The sequence below is a fragment of the Balearica regulorum genome, chromosome 1 (assembly GCF_011004875.1).
Source record: "Balearica regulorum gibbericeps isolate bBalReg1 chromosome 1, bBalReg1.pri, whole genome shotgun sequence".
Classification (NCBI taxonomy): domain Eukaryota; kingdom Metazoa; phylum Chordata; class Aves; order Gruiformes; family Gruidae; genus Balearica; species Balearica regulorum.
In genome coordinates, this window is record NC_046184.1 from 219,037,108 (window position 1) to 219,056,664 (window position 19,557).

Sequence of the window (19,557 nt, forward strand, 5' to 3'; positions counted from 1 at the left end):
GTGTACATACGGTATGGTGATGTATGGCACAGAATGGCACAGAACAGCACGGACCAGCGCAGCACTGGACGGGACACAAGTGGTGCGCTGGTGGTGGAGCAGAGCAGCTGCCCCCGGGGCAGCGGGGCGGCACGGGAGGGACTGGCACGGCACGGCGCAGGGGGGCACACAGGGCACTGGTATGGCTCAGCGGGACCCCCCGTGTGCCGGTCAGTGCCCATGGCGCTCACACCACTGGGGTGGTACGGTATGGCATGGCATGGCATGGCATGGCGTGGCACAGTGCCGTGGGACGTGTCGCGGCACAGCGCGGGGCACTGTGGCTCCTTACAGAACACCACATTTCAGTTGGCTGTGGCTCAGCACAGCCTGGTACAGCCCAGTTCAGCCCAGTTCAGCCCAGCACAGCCATGGACTGCCCCACCACCACCACATCACCTCCAGGACGCCCCCCGCAAGGTCATCGTCACCCGCCGGGTCCTGCCCCGCAGCTGGCCGAGCTGGCAGAGGGACGGGCATGGGGACAGGCACGGCACCGTGCCACCCCACCCCAGCTGCACCGGCCCCCCACCCCCAGCGCCCCGGACAGAGCTGGGGGGGACCTCGGGGTCTCCTCAGCTTTTATTGTGTCACAGGCGCAGCGGAGCACCGGCACCAGGGTCCCGAGCGGCGGCACCGGCCCAGTCACTGGGGGCAGTGGAAGAAGTGGGTGGCGATGCTCTGGGGGGGGGCGGGCTGTCGGGCCCCCAGCAGCTGGGCCACACTGGGGTACTGGTGGTAGCTGGGGCCGTGGAAGAGGAAGACGCCATCGTTGGTGCACATGGCGCCGTCCACGTGGTCGTGGGGCAGCGGCACCGGCTCGCCCGCGCGCCGCGGCGTCTGCGTCAGGTCCACCAGCCGAACGTGGTTCCCTGCCGGCACAGTACCCGTCAGCCCCACATCCCGGCACACACCCCAGCACCGGGGTCCCCGGCACGGCGGCTGCCCACCTGCGATGAGGTAGAGGTGTGCGGAGCCAGGGCATGTGAAGGCGGCGTCAGTGCTGGGGACGCCCAGCTCCTCCTGCAGTGGCCGCGGGTACCCCAGCACCCGCCGGTGGCCCTGCGCCGAGAGGAAGACGGAGACCTGGGAGCCCTGGGGAGAGGCGACGGTGTGGGCCGGGGGGGGGCGGGCACAGGCGGGCAGGGGGGAAACGGGCGGGCAGGGACGGGGACAGGCAGGGGGGGACACGGACACAGGCAGGCAGGAAGCAGGCAGGGACGGGGGGGCTGGGGCAGGCTGGGGGATGGGGTTTAGGGGGTGCCAGGGGCCCTGTGGGGTGGGACAGGGCCGGGGGTAGCAGGAGCTGCACCCCCACAGCCCCCGGCTGCCCTGGGGGTGACGTCCCTGAGGTGCCCTGGTCCCGGGGGGGTGACGTCCCCCAGCAGCCCCCGTGCCAGGTTTGAGTTGGCCAAGCTGCCCCGTCTCAGGCACAGGTGGTCTCGCCGGTGGGGCAGGAGCCGAGGCTGGGGGCAGGACCCGCAGGGGATGGGGACGGGGACGGGGACGGTGGCAGGGAGCCCCGCGGGGGTCAGACCTGTATCAGGTAGGTGCGTCCGTCCCAGGCGAAGGCGGCGTCCACCTCTCCCTCCAGCCCCGGCCATGTCTGTGGCAGGGGCCAGGCGTGGTGCCCGTCCCGGTGCGAGTCCAGGCGGAAGGACAGACCCCCTGCGGGCTGCGTCAGCTGACCTGCCCCATGGCCCTGCCCCATGGCCCTGCCCCATGGCACAGCCACAACCACAGCCCCCATGCCACAGCCCCCAGCAGTGCCATGGTCATGGCTGCCCACAGCCCCCAGCAGCCCGCGGGCACGGCCAGCCCCCAGCCCCCAGCCCCTCACCACGGAAGGCGTAGACGCGTCCGGTGTCGTCGGAGAGCAGGGCCTGGAAGGGCGTCTTGCTGCAGCGGTCACCGGTGTCCCCCCACGAGGCGTTCCCCTGCCCGTGCCCTGCCAACGGCGGCAGCGCTGGCAGCGGGGCCGGGGCGCTGTGGGCAGGGACAGGCAGGGGGCAGGGACGGGCAGCAAGGGGCCAAACCCCAGGGCAGCCTGGGGTGGGGGTCCGGGGTCCCTCTGCCGCTGTGGGTACCTGGGCACCTGGGATCGGGGTCCCATGGGAGGGGCCTCAGGAGGGTCCCCGGGGTGCAGGTTTTTCCCCGGGGGTGGCCAGCGCTCACCTCGTCCCGGGCAGGGTATGAAGTAGTCGCGGAGGTCGCGGGGGTACCCGGGGGGCACCTCTCCGGTGAGGGGGTCGAAGCGCTGGAAGCGGGTGCCCTGCAGGCAGTAGTACCGCTCCAGCCAGCGCAGGGCGGCGTCGCAGGGGCCCAGCCCCGGCCACGTGCGCGGCTTCGTCACCCGCAGCTCCAGGTCGAAGGAGTACACCGTGTCCCCTGCGTGCGGTAACAGCACCGCTGGCACTGCTGGCACCGTTGGCGTGGCTCCCGGCACGTGAGCTCCCCGCTCTCCACAGCCCCTCTGTGCCCCACGGCAGCCCCTCCGCGCCCCACGGCAGCCCCCTGGCCGTCACCCTCCTGCCCCCCCACCCCCGGCCCCACTCACCCTTGAAGAAGAGGACGGTCTCGCCCCCACACTCCTCGGGGTGGCACTCGACGGCGGCGTCTACCCCCCCGGGGACTCCCGGGAACTCGTCCCCCACCCGCCGAGGGAAGCCGGGACGCAGCTGCCCCCCGGCGTAGGCCCAGACCTGCTCACCCTGCAGGAACCCCACAGGCTGAGACCCACGGGAGTGCCGTGGGGCCGGACCCGGAGGGAGACTCCCCAGGACGGGAGGCCCCCACCCAGGACAAGACCCCATTCCCCAGACCTGACCCACGGGCCGGGACCCCCCCCGGGCTCATCCCTCCCGGCAGCCCCGAGAACCCGCCCCATGGGCCACCCCACGGACCCACTCGAGGGGTCCGGGCAGAGGGGGACGCCCCACCCCCGAGCAGCCCGCCTGGTCCCCCATGGCAGCACGTGGGGCCGCCCAGCCCGGGCCCCCGCCGCCCCCCGCCGCAGCCGTGCCTGGAAGAGGTAGAGGCTCTGGTGCTCCTGGGGGTGCTGCCGGCGGTGCAGGCGCAGCGACGCCTCAACGGGGCCCCCCAGCTCGGGAAAGGCCGTGGCCAGGGGGCGGCTGTGGGGCCAGGGCCCCCCCCGGGAGCTCTCCCAGACCTCCTCGCCTGGTGGGGACAGCCACTAGCCCCACGGTGGGCAGCGGGGGGGCAACGGCGCTGCCCCACACCCCCTGGCCCTGGGGCGCTCCACAGCCCCCCTGGCCCACAGCCCCCCTGCACCTCATTGTCCCCCTGGGCCCCACCTCCACCCCATGTTTATCCAGGCCCCCCCCCCATGCCCCCCATTGCAATCTGCCCCCGTGGACCCCGCCTTCCCCCCCATCTCCTTCCCATCTCCCTGAGACCCCATTTCCCCCCCCCCACCACCTCCCAGTGCCAGGCTCATCGTCCCCCCATTTCCCACACACCCAGCCCCCCCCCCAGGACTCATGTCCCTCCCCAGTTTCCTCAGCCCCCCCCAGCTCCATTCCCCTGCCCCCCATATTCCATTTCCCCCAGACCCCATTTTCCTCCAATGCCCCGTGTCCCCCCAGCCCCATGTCCCTCCCAGCTGCCCCTCCCGTGCCCCCCCGTGCCCCCCACCTCTGAAGAAGAGCATGGTGCCATTCTCGCTGAGGCTGGCAGCGTCGAAGCTGCCCTCGTCCGCGCAGAGCTGGGTCAGGTCTGGGGGGGGACACAGGATGGCACGGACCCCCGAGACAGACCCCCCCCCCACATCCCACCCACTGCCCCACAGCACCTGCCATGCCCCACACACCCCTCTGTGCCCCACACACAAGACTGCCCTCCTGCCCCATCCCGTGGGCTCTCACCAGTGTCGTTGCTGGGGGGCTCAGCCCCATGGGGGTGCCCTCCTCCGGCTGCCTCCGGTTTGCTGTGGGTCCTGGGGACAGGCAGCACCACAGGCTCACGGCACAGCCCCCCAGCCAGCCACGTACGCACCCCACTTTGGCACGCAGCCCCCCCGCCCCACACACCCCCCGGCCCACGCAGCCCCCTGCAGCCCCACTCACAGCGGGTGGGCGCACCCCAGGGCCAGCACCCAGGCCAGGCAGAGGGCAGCAGCGGGGACCCCCATGGTGTCTGTGGGGCTCCGGCCACCCGCGGCCCTATATGGGGCAGGAGGGGCCGTTGCACAACTGCCCTGCCCCATTGCTCAACCCGCGCAACCTTCGTCCCTGCGGGGGGGCACAGGGGCAGGGCGGGGGGGGCAGGGTCCCCGCCATCGCTCCCCACTCGCCACCGCGGGGGTCGGGGGTCTGGGGGAGTTGGGGGTCAGACCCTGGGGGGAGGGTCCGGCTGCGGGGAGGGGGGAGGGGGCTCGGCCCCCGGCATGGACGTGTGGGGGCTGGGGGGGGCCCCCCCGCAGCGGGGGCGGGGGGCAGCGGGCGGGGGCTGGCGCCATCCCAGCCCCTTCCCAGCACCGGCGGGGGGCGGCTGCTCGGAAGAGCCTTGTGTGTCCCCCCCCCGGCTGTTTGCTCGGGCCACCGGCCGGGCGGGCAGGGGCAGGGGCAGGCAGGAGCGGGCAGGGACAGGCAGGGGCGAGCAGGGGCAGAGACGGGGCAGGCAGGGACAGGCAGGGGCGAGCAGGGGCAGGGACGGGGCAGGCAGGGACGGGGCAGGCAGGGGTGGGCAGGGACGGGCAGGGACAGGGGCAGGCAGGGACGGGGCAGGCAGGGGCGGGGCAGGCAGGGGCGGGCAGGGACGGGCAGGAGCTCCAGCCTGGCTCCATGCCGGGGGGCGGCCGGGAACACCAGCTGGGGGGGGGGGTGTCAGGGTTCTGCCGCACACGGGGTGCAGGACCCGTACGTGGGGTGCACATCGCGGTGCCGTGCCCCATGGGGCGGGGGAGGGAGCAGCCCCTGCGTGGGGGCGAACCTCCCACGGGAAGGGGGGGCACCCCCGTGGGCTGCACCTCCTGGGGCACCGAGCCCCGCGGGGAGGGTGAGCACAGACCCCACCGCTCCCGCTCCCAGTACGGACCAGTCCGACCTCGTCCCCGCTCCCAGTACGGACCAGGCCGACCTAGTCCCTGCGCCACGGGTCAGCGCCGGTGGGAGCCTGTGCCAGGCCCGCACCCAGCGGTGCCAGGGAGCTCCGGGCGCTGCGCCCGTCCCCGCTCTGCCTGGCACTGCCCGCCTCGGCACGGGCTCCCAGCACAGCATTGGGGGCCCAGCACAGCACCGGGCTCCCAGCACAGCATCGGGCTCCCAGCACAGGATTGGGGGCCCAGAGCAGGATCGGGGGCCCAGAGCAGGATTGGGGGCCCAGCACAGGATCGGGGGCCCAGCACAGGATCGGGGGCCCAGCACAGGATCGGGCTCCCAGCGCAGGATTGGGCTCCCAGCGCAGGATCAGGGGTCCAGCACAGGATCGGGGGCCCAGAGCAGGATCGGGGGCCCAGCACAGCATTGGGGGCCCAGCACAGGATTGGGGGCCCAACACAGCACCAGGCTCCCAGCACAGCATTGGGCTCCCAGCACAGGATTGGGGGCCCAGCACAGCATCAGGCTCCCAACACAGTATCGGGGGCCCAGTGCAGGATTGGGGGCCCAGCGCAGGATTGGGCTCCCAGCGCAGGATCAGGGGTCCAGCACAGGATCGGGGGCCCAGAGCAGGATCGGGGGCCCAGCACAGGATTGGGGGCCCAGCACAGGATCGGGCTCCCAGCGCAGCGTCGGGGTCCCGCAGCCCCACGGGGTGCCTGGGGGTCTCCAGGTGCACACCAGCAGCACCCATCCTGGCTCAGCTCCACCTGCCCCCAGCACGGGGGCTCTCACCACCACACCCGGCGAGGCTTCGCCCCAGGGACCCCCAGCGAAGGTGGTGCCAGGGCCATGCCATGGGGCCATGGGGTGGGAGCTGCCCCTGTCCCCCCCCAACCCTGTGGGGCAGGCAGTGTGGGGGGGCAGGGTACTTCCAGAATACTTTATTTTGTACATACAGTTTGTCAGCGTGCGGCGGCAGCCCCACACAGCCCCGCCATGGGGCAGGCAGGCACGCGTGGTCGCCCCACGGCCGGGGCTCGAGCCGGGGGAGTGGGGCTGCAATGCCGGGGAGCGCAGCCGGTGGGGGGCAGCTCCTGTGGGGCACAGGGCTCCGGGACTGGCCACCCCATAGCCACCCCACGGCCGCCCCACCACCCCAAGCAGCGCCAGCAGCCCCCAGCCCTGCCTGGCAGCTCCCCCTGCCCCACATGCCCTCATCGTCCCCCCTGCACCTTCAGGACCCCCAGCAGCAGGGGTAGTGGGGCTGCCGGCCCCACCATGGGGCAGGAGGAAGGGCACGGCCATGGCCCCCCCCAGGGCAGCCCCTGCCCCAGCCAGACCCGTCCTCGCCCCTGCTCTGGGCCCGGCCGCCCCCCCGGGATAAAGTGCACATGAAGGTCGGGGCGGCGCTTGGGGGGCAGCGATGGCTGTGGGGCAGCGACAGCTGTGGGGCGGTGACGGCTGTGGGGCAGCTGTCGCTCGGGGCACCCCGCTGCGGGCGCTCTCCTGGGGGGCCCGCGGGCACCATCCTGGCGCGGCACTGGCAGCGTCCCCATCCCCGTCCCCATGGCGGCTACTGCAGGTAGCGATAGGCCTTGAAGCAATGGTTGCCGGAGTCGGCCACCACCACGTGTCCATCCGAGGTGAGGGCCAGGCCCTGCGGCCCGTACAGGGGGTCGGCGGCCGTGTTGATGTAGGAGAGGAAGGAGCCCGAGCTGTCAAAGACCTGGGGGGACAGGCAGAGACACGCTGTCCCCAGTGTCCCCGCTGCCCAGGCACCCCACCACCGCAGGGATGCTGTGATGGCCTCCGGCGTGCCGGGACCTGCTGAGCCCCCCCTGCCCTGCATGCGGCTCAGCACCGGGGCCACCAGCCCCATCCGTGCCCGCAGACCCCTGCCCGCACCGGGGCTGCCCGCGCCAGGACGGGGATGGGGATGGTGCTGCCCAGCACCCCCCAGCTGGGGCAGCACGGCGGGGGGGGCAGAAGGAACTTGGGGCCGCAGGGCCGGTCGGTGCAGGGCAGCGGCGCCGGTGCCAGTACCTGGATGCGGCTGTTGCCCCAGTCAGCGACGATGATGTTGCCATTGGCATCAACGGCCACGCCGGTGGGGGCGTTGAACTGCCCGTTCCCCTCCCCATGGGACCCAAACTTGAAGAGGAACTCGCCATCCGCGTTGTACACCTGGCGAGAGTGGCGTCACCACGGGTGTACCGGCACACGGCACTGGGGCAGCACGGAGCCAGGGACACCAGCGGCCACCCACTGCGGCGCTCACCTTCACCGAGTGGTTGTGGAAGTCGGTCACCACGATCTCGTTCTTGTTGTTGACCGCCACGAAGTGGGGCCCTGGGGAGGGGAGGGGGCTCAGCACGGGATGGGGACGAGGTCCCGGCACAGCGCCAGCGCCATGGGGACAAGGGGACGCCCCCCAGCACTGCCCCAGGGAGGGGGCAGCCCGGCCCCGGTGCCCGGTTAGTGCGGTTAGTGCCACGTGCGCGGGCGGTGAGGCCGGCACAAGGGGGTTATGACGCGCAGGTGGTGCTTGGCCCCCCTCGGCTGGGGGGCACCTGGCCCCACAGATGGACCGAGAACCCCGAGCCCTGACCCACAGGGACAGTGCCCACTGCCAGAACCCAGAACCTGAGCCCAGAACCCCGACCTAGAACCGGAGCCCAGAACCCGGGATCACAGCCCAGAACCTGAACCCACAGCCCGAACCTAGAACCAGAGCCCCAGCCTAGAACCCAGGACTAGACCCAGAACAAGAGCCCAGACCCCAGCCCCAGCCGTCCCGGTGCCAGCCGGGCGCCAGCCGCCGTCGGCGAGGCGTGTGGTACTCACCGTCCCAGCCCGGCCCCGGCGCAGCGGGAAGCCAAAGGCATGCAGTAAGGAAGAGGGGACTTGCCAGTCGGTGTATTACCATCGAGTGTACCTGCAAACTGCCGCTCGGCCGTGCCGCGGCTCCCAAACTTGGTGACGAGCTTGCCGTTGGACTGGAAGATGAAGACGCAGCAGGCCTTGTTGTCCACCACGATGATGTGGCCGTTGCGGTCCACGGCAACGCCCTTGGGGCCCATCAGCCGCCCGGCCCCGATCTTGGTCTGTGGCCACGGAGAGGGGTCAGGGGGGTGCGGAACCAGGGCCCCCCCCTACCCCCCGCCTGGCTGCTGCCCCCTCACCTTGAACTTGCCCTCGGGGGAGAAGATGCTGACCCAGCGGTTGTCGTAGTCCGCGATGATGATGTCCCCATTCATGTCCACGGTGACGCCAGTCGGGCGCTGGAGCTGGCCAGGGGAGCGGCCCCGCACCCCGAACCGCAGCCGGAACTGCCCCTCATTGGAAAACACCTGGGGGGAGCAGCAGGGGGTCACCGGGGTGGCAGGGGGGGCGGCCGGGGCCAGGGCCGGGGTCCTACCTGCACACACTGGTTATTGCTGTCGGCCACCACGATGCGGCCGCTGCTGGAGGTGGAGATGCCCTGGAGGTTAGTGAACTCCCCTTTCTCCCGGCCACGGCTGCCTGCAGCAGAGATGGGGGGCTCAGGGGGGGCTGGGGGTCCCCCACCGCTCCCGGGAGCCCCCACCGCCCCAGGGAGCCCCTGCCGCTCACCCACACGGAAGATGAGCTCATCCTCGATGGGGTTCTCCTTCTTCTTGCCGCTGCTGTACATGCTGGACGGGCGCCGGACGGCTTTCTGCCGGATGTGCCCGCTGCTGGGCGACTTGACACGCCGCTTGACGTCGTCGGGAGAGGGGGGCACGTCGGAGGCCTTGACGGCGCGGACGCGGAAAGGGCTGCCGCGGATGGGCTGCCCATAGAGCAGGATGGAGAGGAGGAAGTCGCCCTCGGCACGGGGAGTGTAGAGCAGCTCATAGGTGCCATTCTTGTTGTCCTGCACCTCCGCCTCGGCCGCGCCGCCGTCCGGCGCCGTCACCTGGAAGCGCAGGCTGGCGCTGCCGCTGCGCACCAGCTCCCCATCCTTGTCCTTGGTGGTGACGCTGAGCGAGGAGGGCTGCCCCACCACGGCGTGCCGCAGCCCCTCGCCCGTGGCCACCGTCTTGTGGGCCGTGGCGCTGGTGGTGATCAGCACGCCCAGGTTGAGGATGGACTTGCGGACGCCCTCAGTCTCCACCACGTAGTCGAGCTGGGCGTTCTCGTGGGGGTGCTCGGGGAACTCCTGGCCAGCCAGCTCGCTCAGCCGCTCGCTCATCTGCTTCTTCACCAGCAGCACCTCCGTGGCGGTGCCGTGGTGCAGCGCCTGCTCGGTGAAGGCGCAGCTGCTGAGGATGCTCTCCTGGCCCTGGCGCAGGGCGTCCAGCTGTGCCTGCAGAACCTGCCGGGACGGCGTGGGTCACCCTCGCTGCTGGGATGGGACCCTCGATGGCACCCGGACCCCGGGCAGAGGCAGGGCTGCCCGGAGCCCAGCTGCCCGCGACCGTGGGGGCACGTTCGCCTTTTTGGGAAGAGCTGGGCAGGGGCGGTGGGCAGGCGCAGGGGAGGGATGCCAGGAGGGCACGGCGGTGGTGGGGCTCTGCGGCGGCGTTACCTTCTGCTTGGCCCCGCAGGTGGCCTCCAGGTCCCGCACCAGCAGCCCCTTGCGTTGCCGCAGCGCCGTCTCCAGCTCCTCGAAGGTGCTGCCGATCTCTGACACCGCCTCGTTCTTGCGCTCCACCAGCTGCTGGCTGATCTCTGACACCAGCCCGATGGCCGCCGCCAGCTGCGGCAACCTGCGGAGGAGCCGGTGCTGGGTGTGGGGCCCGCACAGCCAGAGGGGACCCCGGTCGGAGCCCCGGTCCCCTGTGCCCGTACCTGCTCCTGACAGCGTCCAGCTGCTGCTGCAGGGCCGCCTTGTGCTGCTCCACCACGTCACGCAGCGGCACAGTGACGTGCTCCCGGTGCTCGCCCTCGGTGCACTCGCGGCACATGGCCGTCTCGCACGGCTCGCAGTAAAACTCCATCACCTGCGCACAGGCGCTCAGGGCTGCGTGCGATGGAACCCCCACAGCCCCCCTGGGCCCCCCCGGACCCTGCAGCTCCCCAGACCCCCACAGCTCCCCAGACTCCTTCAGCCCCCACACACCCCTGCAGACCTCCCCCGACCTCTGCAGCCCCCCTGGACCCTCCCAGCCCCCCTCAGACCCCCCCAGCCCCCCCCCCATACCTCTGCAGCCCCTCTGGACCCTCCCAGCCCCCCTCAGACCCCCACAGCCCCCCCCCCCCCCCCCCCCCCCCGGCGCCCACCTTGCCCTCATGGTTGGGGCAGCAGAGGGGCTGGCCCGTGACGGCGCTGACGGGGTCCAGGCCGCGGCCGGGGTGGGGGCCGCAGCTCTCGGGGTCCCGCTGCAGCACCTCCATCAGGTTGGTGATGAAGAAGTTGTTCTGCAGGGCGGCCACGCCACGCTCGGGCAGGATGGAGGTCTGGCGGCAGACGGGGCAGGACAGGGTCAGGCTCTGGGGCGGGATATAGTTCTGGAGACACCTGGGGCGAACGGGGACAACCAGAGGGTCAGGACCGCGCCGCGGGGCACGGGCGGGCGGACAGGAGGGGTCGGGGTGTGCGGGGCGGGAGCAGAGCGATGGGGCCAGAGGAGTGGACAGACAGACAGCAGGACAGATGGACAGGACGGGGCAGGGGGGGCAGGCAGACGGCAGGACGGACGGACAGGAGGGCCGCACTGTGGCACACTGGGGTGTGTGGAGCAGGAGCAGAGGGATGGGGCTGGCAGGACAGACAGACAGCGGGATGGACGGATGGACAGGAGGGCCGCACTGCGGCACACCGGGGTGCAGGAGCCAGGGCAGGGCCGGAGGGGCAGGCAGACGGCAGGACAGATGGACGGGACGGCTGCGCCGCGGTGCCGGGAGGAGCTGCCAGAGCCCCGGGGGGTGGATGGGGGAAAGACAGACGGACAGGAGGGGAGAGGCCAGGCAGGGCCGGGCTGGGGCAGGGCCGGGGGGGTTGGGGGGCAGTGGGGGGCTCTGGGGGCACAGAGAGAGCAGACATCAGTACAGAGCCCACCGCCGCCCGCCCAGCCCCCACACCCCCCATACCCCCCTGCTCCCCCCAATGCCAGACCCTGCACCGTGGGGCAGGACCAGCCCCACTGCTGCAGCCCACAGGGGTGAGTGGGGTGGTGGGCAGTGGGGGGCTGCGGGGTCTCAGGGTGGGGGGGGGCAGCGGGAGGCTCAGGGAGGCTCGAGGGGTGGGGGGCAGCGGGGGGCTCTGGCCACCCCACAGCGCCCCATGCATGGGGCGGGTGGGCTGACGGGGGTGGCTCCACTCTCGCTGTGGGTTTGGGGGATGCCTGGGGGTGCGGTGGGGAGCAGCGGGGGTGCAACCTGCAGCGGGGCATAGGGGGGTGTGGTGGAGGTGCAACGAGATGCAGCAGGGGTACAGCAGCACAGCAGGGATGCCAAGGGGGTCAGTGGGGGTTCAATGGGGGTGCAGTGGGGGTGCAGTGCAGTGGGGGTGCCGGGGGGGCCCAGGGGCACAGCGGGGATGCTGGGGGGGGGTGCTGGGGGGGGGCACCGAGGGGGTGTAGCAGGGATGATGCAGTGCCATGTGGGGGCAAGGGGGATGCAGCAGGGGTGCAGCGGGGGTGCCGGGGGGGTGCGGGGTTGGTGGGGTGCAGTGGGGGGTGCTGGGGGGGAGGTGCCGGTGGGCCCTGGGGCACAGCAGGGATGCAGTGCAGTGCCATGTGTGTGCAGCGGGGATGCAGTGAAGGTGCAGGGGAGGTGCAGTGGGGACACAGTGAGGGTGAGGGGGGGTGCAGGAGGCACAGGCAGTGAATGCTGAGGGGTGCAGCGAGGTGCAGTGGAGCGCAGCAGGGGTGCAGTGTCAGTGTCGGGGGGCGTGAGGACCCCAGGTCTCCTCCTGCAGGAGCTGCAAGAGGGGGTGCTGGCGGTGCAGCGGGGGGGCGCGACAGGGCCCAGGGTGCAGCAGAGGGGTGCAGGCCAGGGCATGCAGTGGGATGCAGTGGGATGCAGTGGGATGCAGCGGGATGCAGCGGGATGCAGCAAGGCACAGCAGGGCTGGGGGCACAGTGGGACTGCAGCAGTGACCAGGGGCACAGCGGGGCACGGGAGGGATGCAGTGGGGATGCAGTGGGGCACGGGAGGGATGCAATGGGGATGCAGTGGGGCACGGGAGGGATGCAGCAGTGGCCAGGAACACAGCAAGACACAGGAAGGATGCAGTGGAGGGATGCAGTGGGGCACAGTGGGGATGCAGCAGGGATGCAGCGGGGATGCAGCAGTGGCCAGGGACACAGCGGGGCATAGGAGGGATGCACCAGAACACAGCAGGGATGCAGCATGGCCTGGGGGCACAAAGGGGATGCAGGGGGGATGCAGCAGGGCCGGGGTCTCACCTCTCGCAGAAGGTGTGCAGGCAGGGCAGCACCTTGGGGTTGCGGTAGCGGTCGAGGCAGATGCTGCACACCAGGAACTGTTTGTCAATCTGCCGCACCACCGGGCTGGCGCTGGCCTCCCGCTTGGCCATGGCGGCGTCCCCACGGCCCCACCGCGCTCAGCCTGGGGACGGGGACGGTCAGTGGGGCCGGGGCAGCCCCACGGCACCCCTCAACCCCCAGCTCCGCAGGATCCCGCCCCACGCACTGAGCATGCAGGAGCCCACTCGCCCCACAGAAGCACCCGCAGCCCTCGGCCCCGCACGCTCTGGGGTGTGCAGGGGGGGCTCCCCCACTCCTGACCATGCCCACGGTCCCTGGGCGCCCGGAGGGAGCCCCACACCTGCTCCAGCCCAGCCCCACAGGCCTCCGTGACCCACACCTCTGCCCTGCACCCCAGTGCCGAGGGGCGCAGCACCCTCACCCCATAGCGGTGGACCCCACGCAAAGCCCCGGCCTGCCCCACGGCAACTCCTGCCCCACGGCACCCCCCTGCCCCACGGCACCCCCAGCACCCCCCTCGCCCCACAGACCCCGCTGTCCCCCCCCCGTCCCGGCCCGGGGACCCCCCGCACCCCCCGGCGCCTCCGCGCACCCCGGGACGGGTCCCCGCCCCACGGCGGACACGCCGCCTGCCCCCCCCGCCCCGGGCCGTGGGCACCCCGCGGGCCCCTACGCCCGCCTGCAGCAGGATGGCGGGGCCCCCCCGGTGCCCCCCCCCGGCCCCCGGTACCCCCGGCCCGGCCCCGCTCACGGCGTTGCGGCGGCCCCGCGCTCCAGGCCCCGGCCCGGCCCCGCCCCGGCCGCCATTGTGCGGCACCGCCCGCCCCGACGGGCCGCCCCCGCGCCGGGACCGGGGCTCCGGGGGGTTCGGGGGCTCTGGGGGGGGGGGTCCGGGGGGCACGGACCGGGGCGGGGGGGGGGGGGCAGCACCGGCCCCGGCCCGGGGAGCCGCAGCGGCTGCGGGGCCCCGCCGTGATGCTGCGGGCACGGCCCGGCCGCGCATCCCGCCCCTCCTCGTCCCCGCGTCCCCCCGCCCTGTCCCCGTGTCCGTCCCCCCCCCACTTCCCTTGTCCCTGTCCCCCCCCGCTCCTGTCTGTCCCCCAACGCCGTGTCCTTGTCCCCAGCCTCATCCCCGTGTCCCCCACCCTTCCTCTCCCTCTCCCCCTCCCTTGTCCTTGTGTCCCCCCCCGTCCCCCCGCTCCAGCCCATCCAGGCAACCCCCCCCACTCGCGACCAGCCGACATACCCCCCCACCCCACCCCGGACCCACCGGGGCCGATCCCACCTCATCCCCCTCCTCCCCACCCCCTGCCAGACCCCCCCCCCCCTCCGGCGGTCCTCCCCCCTCATCCCCACGCGTGACAACCGCCCACCACGCGTGACGCCCCCCCCCGCGCCAACCCCATCCCCAACCCTGCCATCCCCACGCGTGTCTCCCCCCCACTCACCCCCCACGCAGACCCCTCCTCGCTTCAGCCCACGCCGCGGGCCGGCAGCGCGCATCCTCGGCCCGGCCCGGCTCGGCTCGGCTCGGCGCGGCAGGGACTGCGCCAGGGATGGGCAGGGAAGGCAGCTGCCAGACCGGACCGCACCACGGCGAGGTGGGAGGGGGGGGTCACACTCTTTTTACCCCCCTCGATTGCACGGGACCCCCCCGGCGTGGACCCCCCACTCGGGAACGGCGGCGCGGCTTTGCCGCGCCGCCGTTCCCGAGTGGGGGGTCCACGCCGGGGGGGTCCCGGGGGAGAAGAAGAGGGGGGAGAGCAGTACCTAACCCCCCCAGCACAAATGGTCGGGTCCGGGCTGTGGCTCTGCAGTGGGGGGGGCTCCGGGTGAGCCCCCCCCCCGCATCCCTGGGGTACCCGGCTGTCGCCACGGCAACCGCATCCCTCCCCGGTCCTGGCAGGTGACAAGTGGAGGGACCAACCCGGGGTCCTGCAAGGACCCAGTGCAAACAGCTAGTGCACGCTTGTGCAAGGGCACAAGTGACAGCGAGGTGGGGACGGGGGCAGGGCAGTGACACGCTTTGGGGGGGCACAACTGCACCCCTGAAGGTCTGCGGGGCAGGTGGGAGGAATGGGGTGAGCGGAACCGCGCAAAATTCAGCGAGGGGAAATGCCAAGTGCTGCTAGGGAAGCAGAGCACCCTTGGGTGCTCCCCCCAGGATGGGGAAAATGGCCGGGGGGGGGGGGTCTGGGTGGGCAGCAAGCAGGACGCTGGGTGCCCTGACAGCAAGGAGGGCCCAGCAGCACCCCGGGGCAGGTGAACGTGGCGTGCCGCCGCCACGGCCTCGTGTGACGGCAACACACAGCGTGGCCACCGCCGGAGATCCTCAGCGTTTATTGTCACCACGAACCGGAGGGGAAGCAGGGACACAGGGAAGGGTAAAATGTGGCCCCGGGAGGGGGGTGTGTGTGAAAGGCTGGACTTGGCCACTCCTCAGCTGGGGGGGTCCCTGCACCCCTTCCCTCCCGCCAGGCGCCGGAGGAAGCCGAGCAGGGCAGAGCCCTCGGGGGGGACGGCCGGGGGCAGCTGGGGGGACTCCGGCCCCCTTTGAGCCCCCCTCCGCTGGAAGAGGCCAGCCAGGCTGAAGAAGGGCGCAGGGCCGGGGGAGGCCGGGGCTGCAGCCGCGGGGGGTGGCTCGGGCAGGTTGGGCTCAAGAAGCCCTGCTTGCCTGCTGGCCAGGGGACTCGAGGAGGGCTGGTCGCAGCCCCCCACCTCGGGCAGCGCCGGGGCCGTGTGCCGCCGCAGCAGGGCCGGGGGGGCTGTGGGCAGCCAGGGGGGACCTGGCAGCCCTGGGGGGCGGTAGGGGCTCTCGCAGCTGGGGGAACCAGGGGGGTCATCCCCTTGCCGGGCGGCCAGGCAGGGCTCAGAGCTCGGGTGCAGGGAGCGGAGGCCGTGCCGGCTGGGCTGCGGCGTGAGCGGGAAGGGTCCAGCCGGCCGCAGCACCCGCGGGGCCGCGTCCCACGTGGAGCACGTGGCGATGGAGCGACGCTTCAGCCGCTCCTGCTCCAGCTGCCGCCGCCGGTGCTGCGCCTGCTCCCGCACCCGGTTCTCCTGTGGGGCAGAGGCAGGTCGGGGACGGCCGGCAAAGGGCTGGTGGAGCCGACACCGGCCCCAGGCATTCCGGGGGCATGGGAGGCCGGTACCTGCACAGCAGCGAGGAGCCGGCCCGCGAAGCCGTGCAGCACGGCGCAGAGCTCCTGCAGGCCACCGGGCGCCACGTCCTCGCAGAAGAAGTCGAGGGTGGCGTTCGCGGCGCGATGCATCTGCTCCAGCGCGTCCCACGCGCCGCGCAGCTCCTCCTCGGCCTCGCGCAGGAAGGGCTGCAGCTGCGGCCCCAGCCCCTCCATGCCCAGGCCCTGGGCCCCCGACAGCCGCTCCGACAGCCGCCGCAGCTCCCCCTCCACCTCCGCTGCCTCGATCCTGTGGAGACACGTGGGTCGCCCGTCCCCTCCCGCACCACTCTGCCATGACCCCCCCACCGTGCCCCCCTTCCTCCGCAGCTGGGACCTCTCCTGCCCCTCCAGCCCCAGTGGCTGCCACTCTGCGGGGCAGGGTCCCCAGGACGCCCTTACCGCGACGCCGGGCCGACGTGCCGCAGCTTGCCAGGGAAGTCCAGCAGGTTCTTCTCTGCCCTGGCCGCCTCCTGCGGGTGAGAGGGGCAGCGAGCAGCCACCGCGGGGCCAGGGCAGCCCCAGGGCCCGCAGAGCCGCCCATGCGGCAGAGAGACGGCTTGCCGTCTGCCTGGTGTGGCTGGGGACAGCCCGGGGCACGCGTCCCCAGCCGCCATGCTGCCAGGTCGCTGTGGGAGTGACTTGAACCAACAGCCGCAAGCAAATGCCCAGGAAGGACAAAAACATCCTCGAAGTCACACAGGGTGCTGGGGGGACTGCGGCAGTGGTGACAGCAGGGTCCAGACCCGGCCGAGGAGGGACAAGCCAGTGGCAAGGGCAGAGGGAGAGGAGGCGGCAGCGCCAGCTGCACTGGGCACAGCAGGGGAGAGCGCGGGAAAAACTGCACGGGAGCTCGTCTGCCATGGAAAACAGCCTCCCCCGCACGCGGGCAGGTGCATCCCTGCAGGGCGGCGTGGGCAGCGACCTTGTGGGGGACAGGGGAGGGAGCAGGGGCCCCCCAGGGGCACGCAGGTGCCTGCAGCCACCAGGATGCCTTGGCGAGCCCCGCTCCAGCTGCACCCCATGGCTCCCGGGCAGCGGCAAGCAGCCGGGGCTAGCTCGGCAGTGGCATGTCGGCAAGAGGGAACAGGTGCACGTGGCCAGGCCAACCCAGGGCCTTCGGTGGCTGGTGGGCAGAGGAGCCACTGCAGAGCCCGGCGGCTCCTGGGGCAGCAAGGCTCAGCTGGGACATGCAGCTGCAGCCCAGGACAGAGCCAGGCAACAACGTGCCAGCTGCTGCCCAGAGAAGGGCCACGGGGATGGCAGATGGCACCGCTGGGACAGCTGGCTGGGCACCAGGACAAGGCCCTGCCAGTCGCAGCCGTGTCTGGAGCAGCCCCGAGGCCAGGGAGAGGAGTGAGGGGGTGCATAGAGACCACCTTCCATTTAGGACCCCCCACCAGGGAAAAGCCCACTCCAGGCACGGACCCAAGAATGATCCTTCCCACCCCCCCCCGGCAAATCCAGCCGCTGGCAGTGCAGGCAGGTCAAACGCCGCAGCTCCGCCGGTGCTCACCATGGCCACGAAGTGCAGCAGGTCCATGCCTGGCTCATTGGCTTTGGTGTCGGGCAGCTTCAGCAGTGAGGCAAGGCGGAAGCCGACAGCACTGCCAGCATAGCCGCCCTGGGAGCAGAGCAGAGGAGTCACCACGGCCCTGCTGTGCCAGGGGGAGTGGGAAGCGGGCAGCAGGCCCCCTGTGCCGTGGGCTCACCGAGTTCAGGTGGTTGCCAGCGCTCAGGATGAGGTGGAGGATGGCATGCAGCTCCTCACACTCCAGCAGCTCTGGGGAGCGGCCAAGGGATGAGCAGGAGCCCGGGCGGTGCCCCCCAACCCCGCGGTCCCGGTGCACCCCACAGTGCCGCTCACCAACGGCGGCATCTGTCAGGGTCTGGATGGAGCCGCGCAGGGCGCCGAGCCGGGGGAAGAACTCCTCCTTCAGCACCAGCAGCTCCAGGCGCTGGGTGTAGCTGGGGGTGAGGTGGGGTGAGCAGGACCCCTGGGCACACTGACCCCCCTGGGGTGTGGGACCCCCCGGCTCCCACCTGGGCACCTCTGTCAGCAGCAGCATGAAGAGCTCGGGGTCAGGGAGCTGGCCGGGGCTGCCAGGGAAGGCGCGCAGCCGGGCCACCTGCGAACAGAGACGTGTTAGGTGGGGGCCGCCAGGACCCCCCCGCCCACCAGCCCTCACCTCTGCGGCACTGGGCAGCATCCGGGAGAGCTCCCGCAGCTTCTCGGACCCGTAGGGCGCCCCGACACCCTCCTGGATGTCCTGCACGATCTGGTGCACTGGCCTGGGGGGATGTATCACACAGGGGTGACACCCCCCCCCCCCCCAGGCACGCAGGCAGTGCTCTGCCCCCCACGGGGTACCCGCCCCCCCCCCCCGCGGCCAACGGACCCCCTCCCCATCCCTCCCGGGGGGCAGGGACCCCACCGTGTCCGTGCCTGGTGCACAGGGCAGCAGGAGCCCCTATTCCCCACTTGTGTGGGGGACCCCAGAGAGGAGCAGGTACCTGCAATGTCCCCCACGCCAGGACCCCCGGGGGCGGGTCTCATTCTGCCCCCCCATGGGCTGGACCCGGGGGGGGACCCGGGTGTGCGAGACCCGGGTGTCAGTCTCCCGCAGGAGGCAGATTGCTGGGGGTGGGTGGGTGTCTCTCTGGGGGTTGGGACAGTGTCCCGGGGAGGTCGGGGGGGGGGTCCGGGGGCAGCTCCGCTCACCGCTTGACCTGCTTGAGGAAGACGCCGAGGGCGATGCTCCGCTTGGGCTCCAGCAGCGCGGCCTGGGGGGGGGGGCACGGGGCGGTCAGGACGGCCGGGGACCGCAGGGGGACCGCGGGGGACCCCGGCCGGAGTGGGGGGGTGTCTCACGGCGGGCGGCGGGCGCTGCCCCGGAGCGGCCCCGCGGGGCTCTCGGAAGAGCTGCCGGAGGCGCGGCAGGTCCAGCGGCGGCGGGGCGGTCCGCGGAGCCCAGACCGAGCGGCGGCCGCGCACCCTCGCCGCGGACACCGGCTCCCAGTGCAGCGCCCGCAGCCGCCCGCCCTGCGCGGCCGCCGGCGGGGAGGGCAGCGCCGGGGGCGGGGGCGGCTCCGGGGGCGGCGGCGGCGCGGGGCGGCGCGGGGACCCCATGGCCGGGACCGGCCGGGATGGGCTGGGGGAGGGGGGGGGTAACGGCCGCCCCGCGGCTCTGTCGGCTCGGCCCGCCCCGACCCCGCCCCGGCTGCCCTGGCCCCGGCCCGCCCCGGGCTGGCGGCGGAGGGGAGCGCCGGGGCGAACCAGCCCCAAAACCAAACCGGGCCGGCGCCCTGTTCGGGGCTGCAGCACCCGGCTGGAGCCGCGCCCGAGGAGGGGGGACCCGGCCCCGCTGCAGGCGCCCGCCCGCGGCCAGCGGCTGCCCCGCGGGACCCCCCGAGCCCGGGCGAGCCCCCGGTGCTGCCAGCGGGACTGCGGTGACAGGCAGCGCCGAGACCCCCGGAGCAGCAGGCCGTCCCTGGGGAACGAGCCCCCGCTCCTTTGCCCCGGCTGCGGGGGAGCGGGGCAGAGGCCACTCGCCCCAGGGCTCGAACAGCAGCAGGTGCCCAGGGAAGACTTTGGGGTGAGCAGGAGTCTCCCGCGGGGTCCCCTCCCACCCTGCTGCCCCAGGGGCGCCTGCGGCACCGCGGATGCGTTTTCTCCTGGGCTCTTCTTGCCGGTTCCCTTCTCAAGCCCAGGTGCTGCACTGCCGCGACAGGCTCTTTGAAGCACTGCTGGGTGTCTGGACCCGATGCCACGTCGCTGGGTGTCCGGGGCTGCCGCAGGTTGGTCCGGGGCCGCCGCTGTCCCAGGCACCACATTCCACCGCAGGGCTGGGCCAGGGGTCCCCAAGC

At 72.7% G+C, this 19,557-nt stretch overlaps 3 protein-coding genes across 8 annotated transcripts; all 3 read right to left on the minus strand.

Moving 5' to 3' along the window:
* Positions 1-603: 603 nt before the first annotated feature.
* On the minus strand, positions 604-4,280 carry HPX (hemopexin). Its single transcript, XM_075742717.1, has 10 exons — positions 4,125-4,280; positions 3,924-3,994; positions 3,694-3,774; positions 3,062-3,216; positions 2,597-2,750; positions 2,215-2,427; positions 1,880-1,987; positions 1,577-1,707; positions 990-1,134; positions 604-911 (listed from the first exon to the last, which is right to left on the minus strand). The coding sequence occupies exons 1-10, from the start codon at positions 4,262-4,264 to the stop codon at positions 685-687; spliced, it is 1,425 nt and encodes a 474-aa protein (XP_075598832.1). The 5' UTR covers positions 4,265-4,280; the 3' UTR covers positions 604-684.
* Positions 4,281-6,025: 1,745 nt separating this feature from the next.
* On the minus strand, positions 6,026-14,108 carry TRIM3 (tripartite motif containing 3). Of its 6 annotated transcripts, none has more exons than XM_075742734.1 (12): positions 13,963-14,107; positions 12,473-12,635; positions 10,344-10,581; positions 9,912-10,063; positions 9,649-9,829; positions 8,712-9,435; positions 8,518-8,621; positions 8,282-8,449; positions 8,035-8,203; positions 7,378-7,448; positions 7,143-7,283; positions 6,026-6,825 (listed from the first exon to the last, which is right to left on the minus strand). In XM_075742734.1, the coding sequence occupies exons 2-12, from the start codon at positions 12,601-12,603 to the stop codon at positions 6,673-6,675; spliced, it is 2,232 nt and encodes a 743-aa protein (XP_075598849.1). In that variant the 5' UTR covers positions 12,604-12,635; positions 13,963-14,107; the 3' UTR covers positions 6,026-6,672. The 6 variants fall into 6 exon arrangements, with proteins under 6 accessions (XP_075598849.1, XP_075598847.1, XP_075598848.1 ...); XM_075742732.1 differs by having other exon boundaries at positions 8,023-8,203; XM_075742733.1 differs by lacking the exon at positions 13,963-14,107 and adding an exon at positions 13,266-13,377 and having other exon boundaries at positions 8,023-8,203.
* Positions 14,109-14,851: 743 nt separating this feature from the next.
* LOC142599982 (FH2 domain-containing protein 1-like) lies at positions 14,852-18,864 on the minus strand. Its single transcript, XM_075742753.1, has 10 exons — positions 18,563-18,864; positions 18,413-18,474; positions 17,880-17,982; positions 17,734-17,819; positions 17,558-17,658; positions 17,403-17,473; positions 17,207-17,314; positions 16,093-16,163; positions 15,664-15,940; positions 14,852-15,571 (listed from the first exon to the last, which is right to left on the minus strand). The coding sequence occupies exons 1-10, from the start codon at positions 18,818-18,820 to the stop codon at positions 14,954-14,956; spliced, it is 1,755 nt and encodes a 584-aa protein (XP_075598868.1). The 5' UTR covers positions 18,821-18,864; the 3' UTR covers positions 14,852-14,953.
* Between the last annotated feature and the right edge of the window lie 693 nt (positions 18,865-19,557).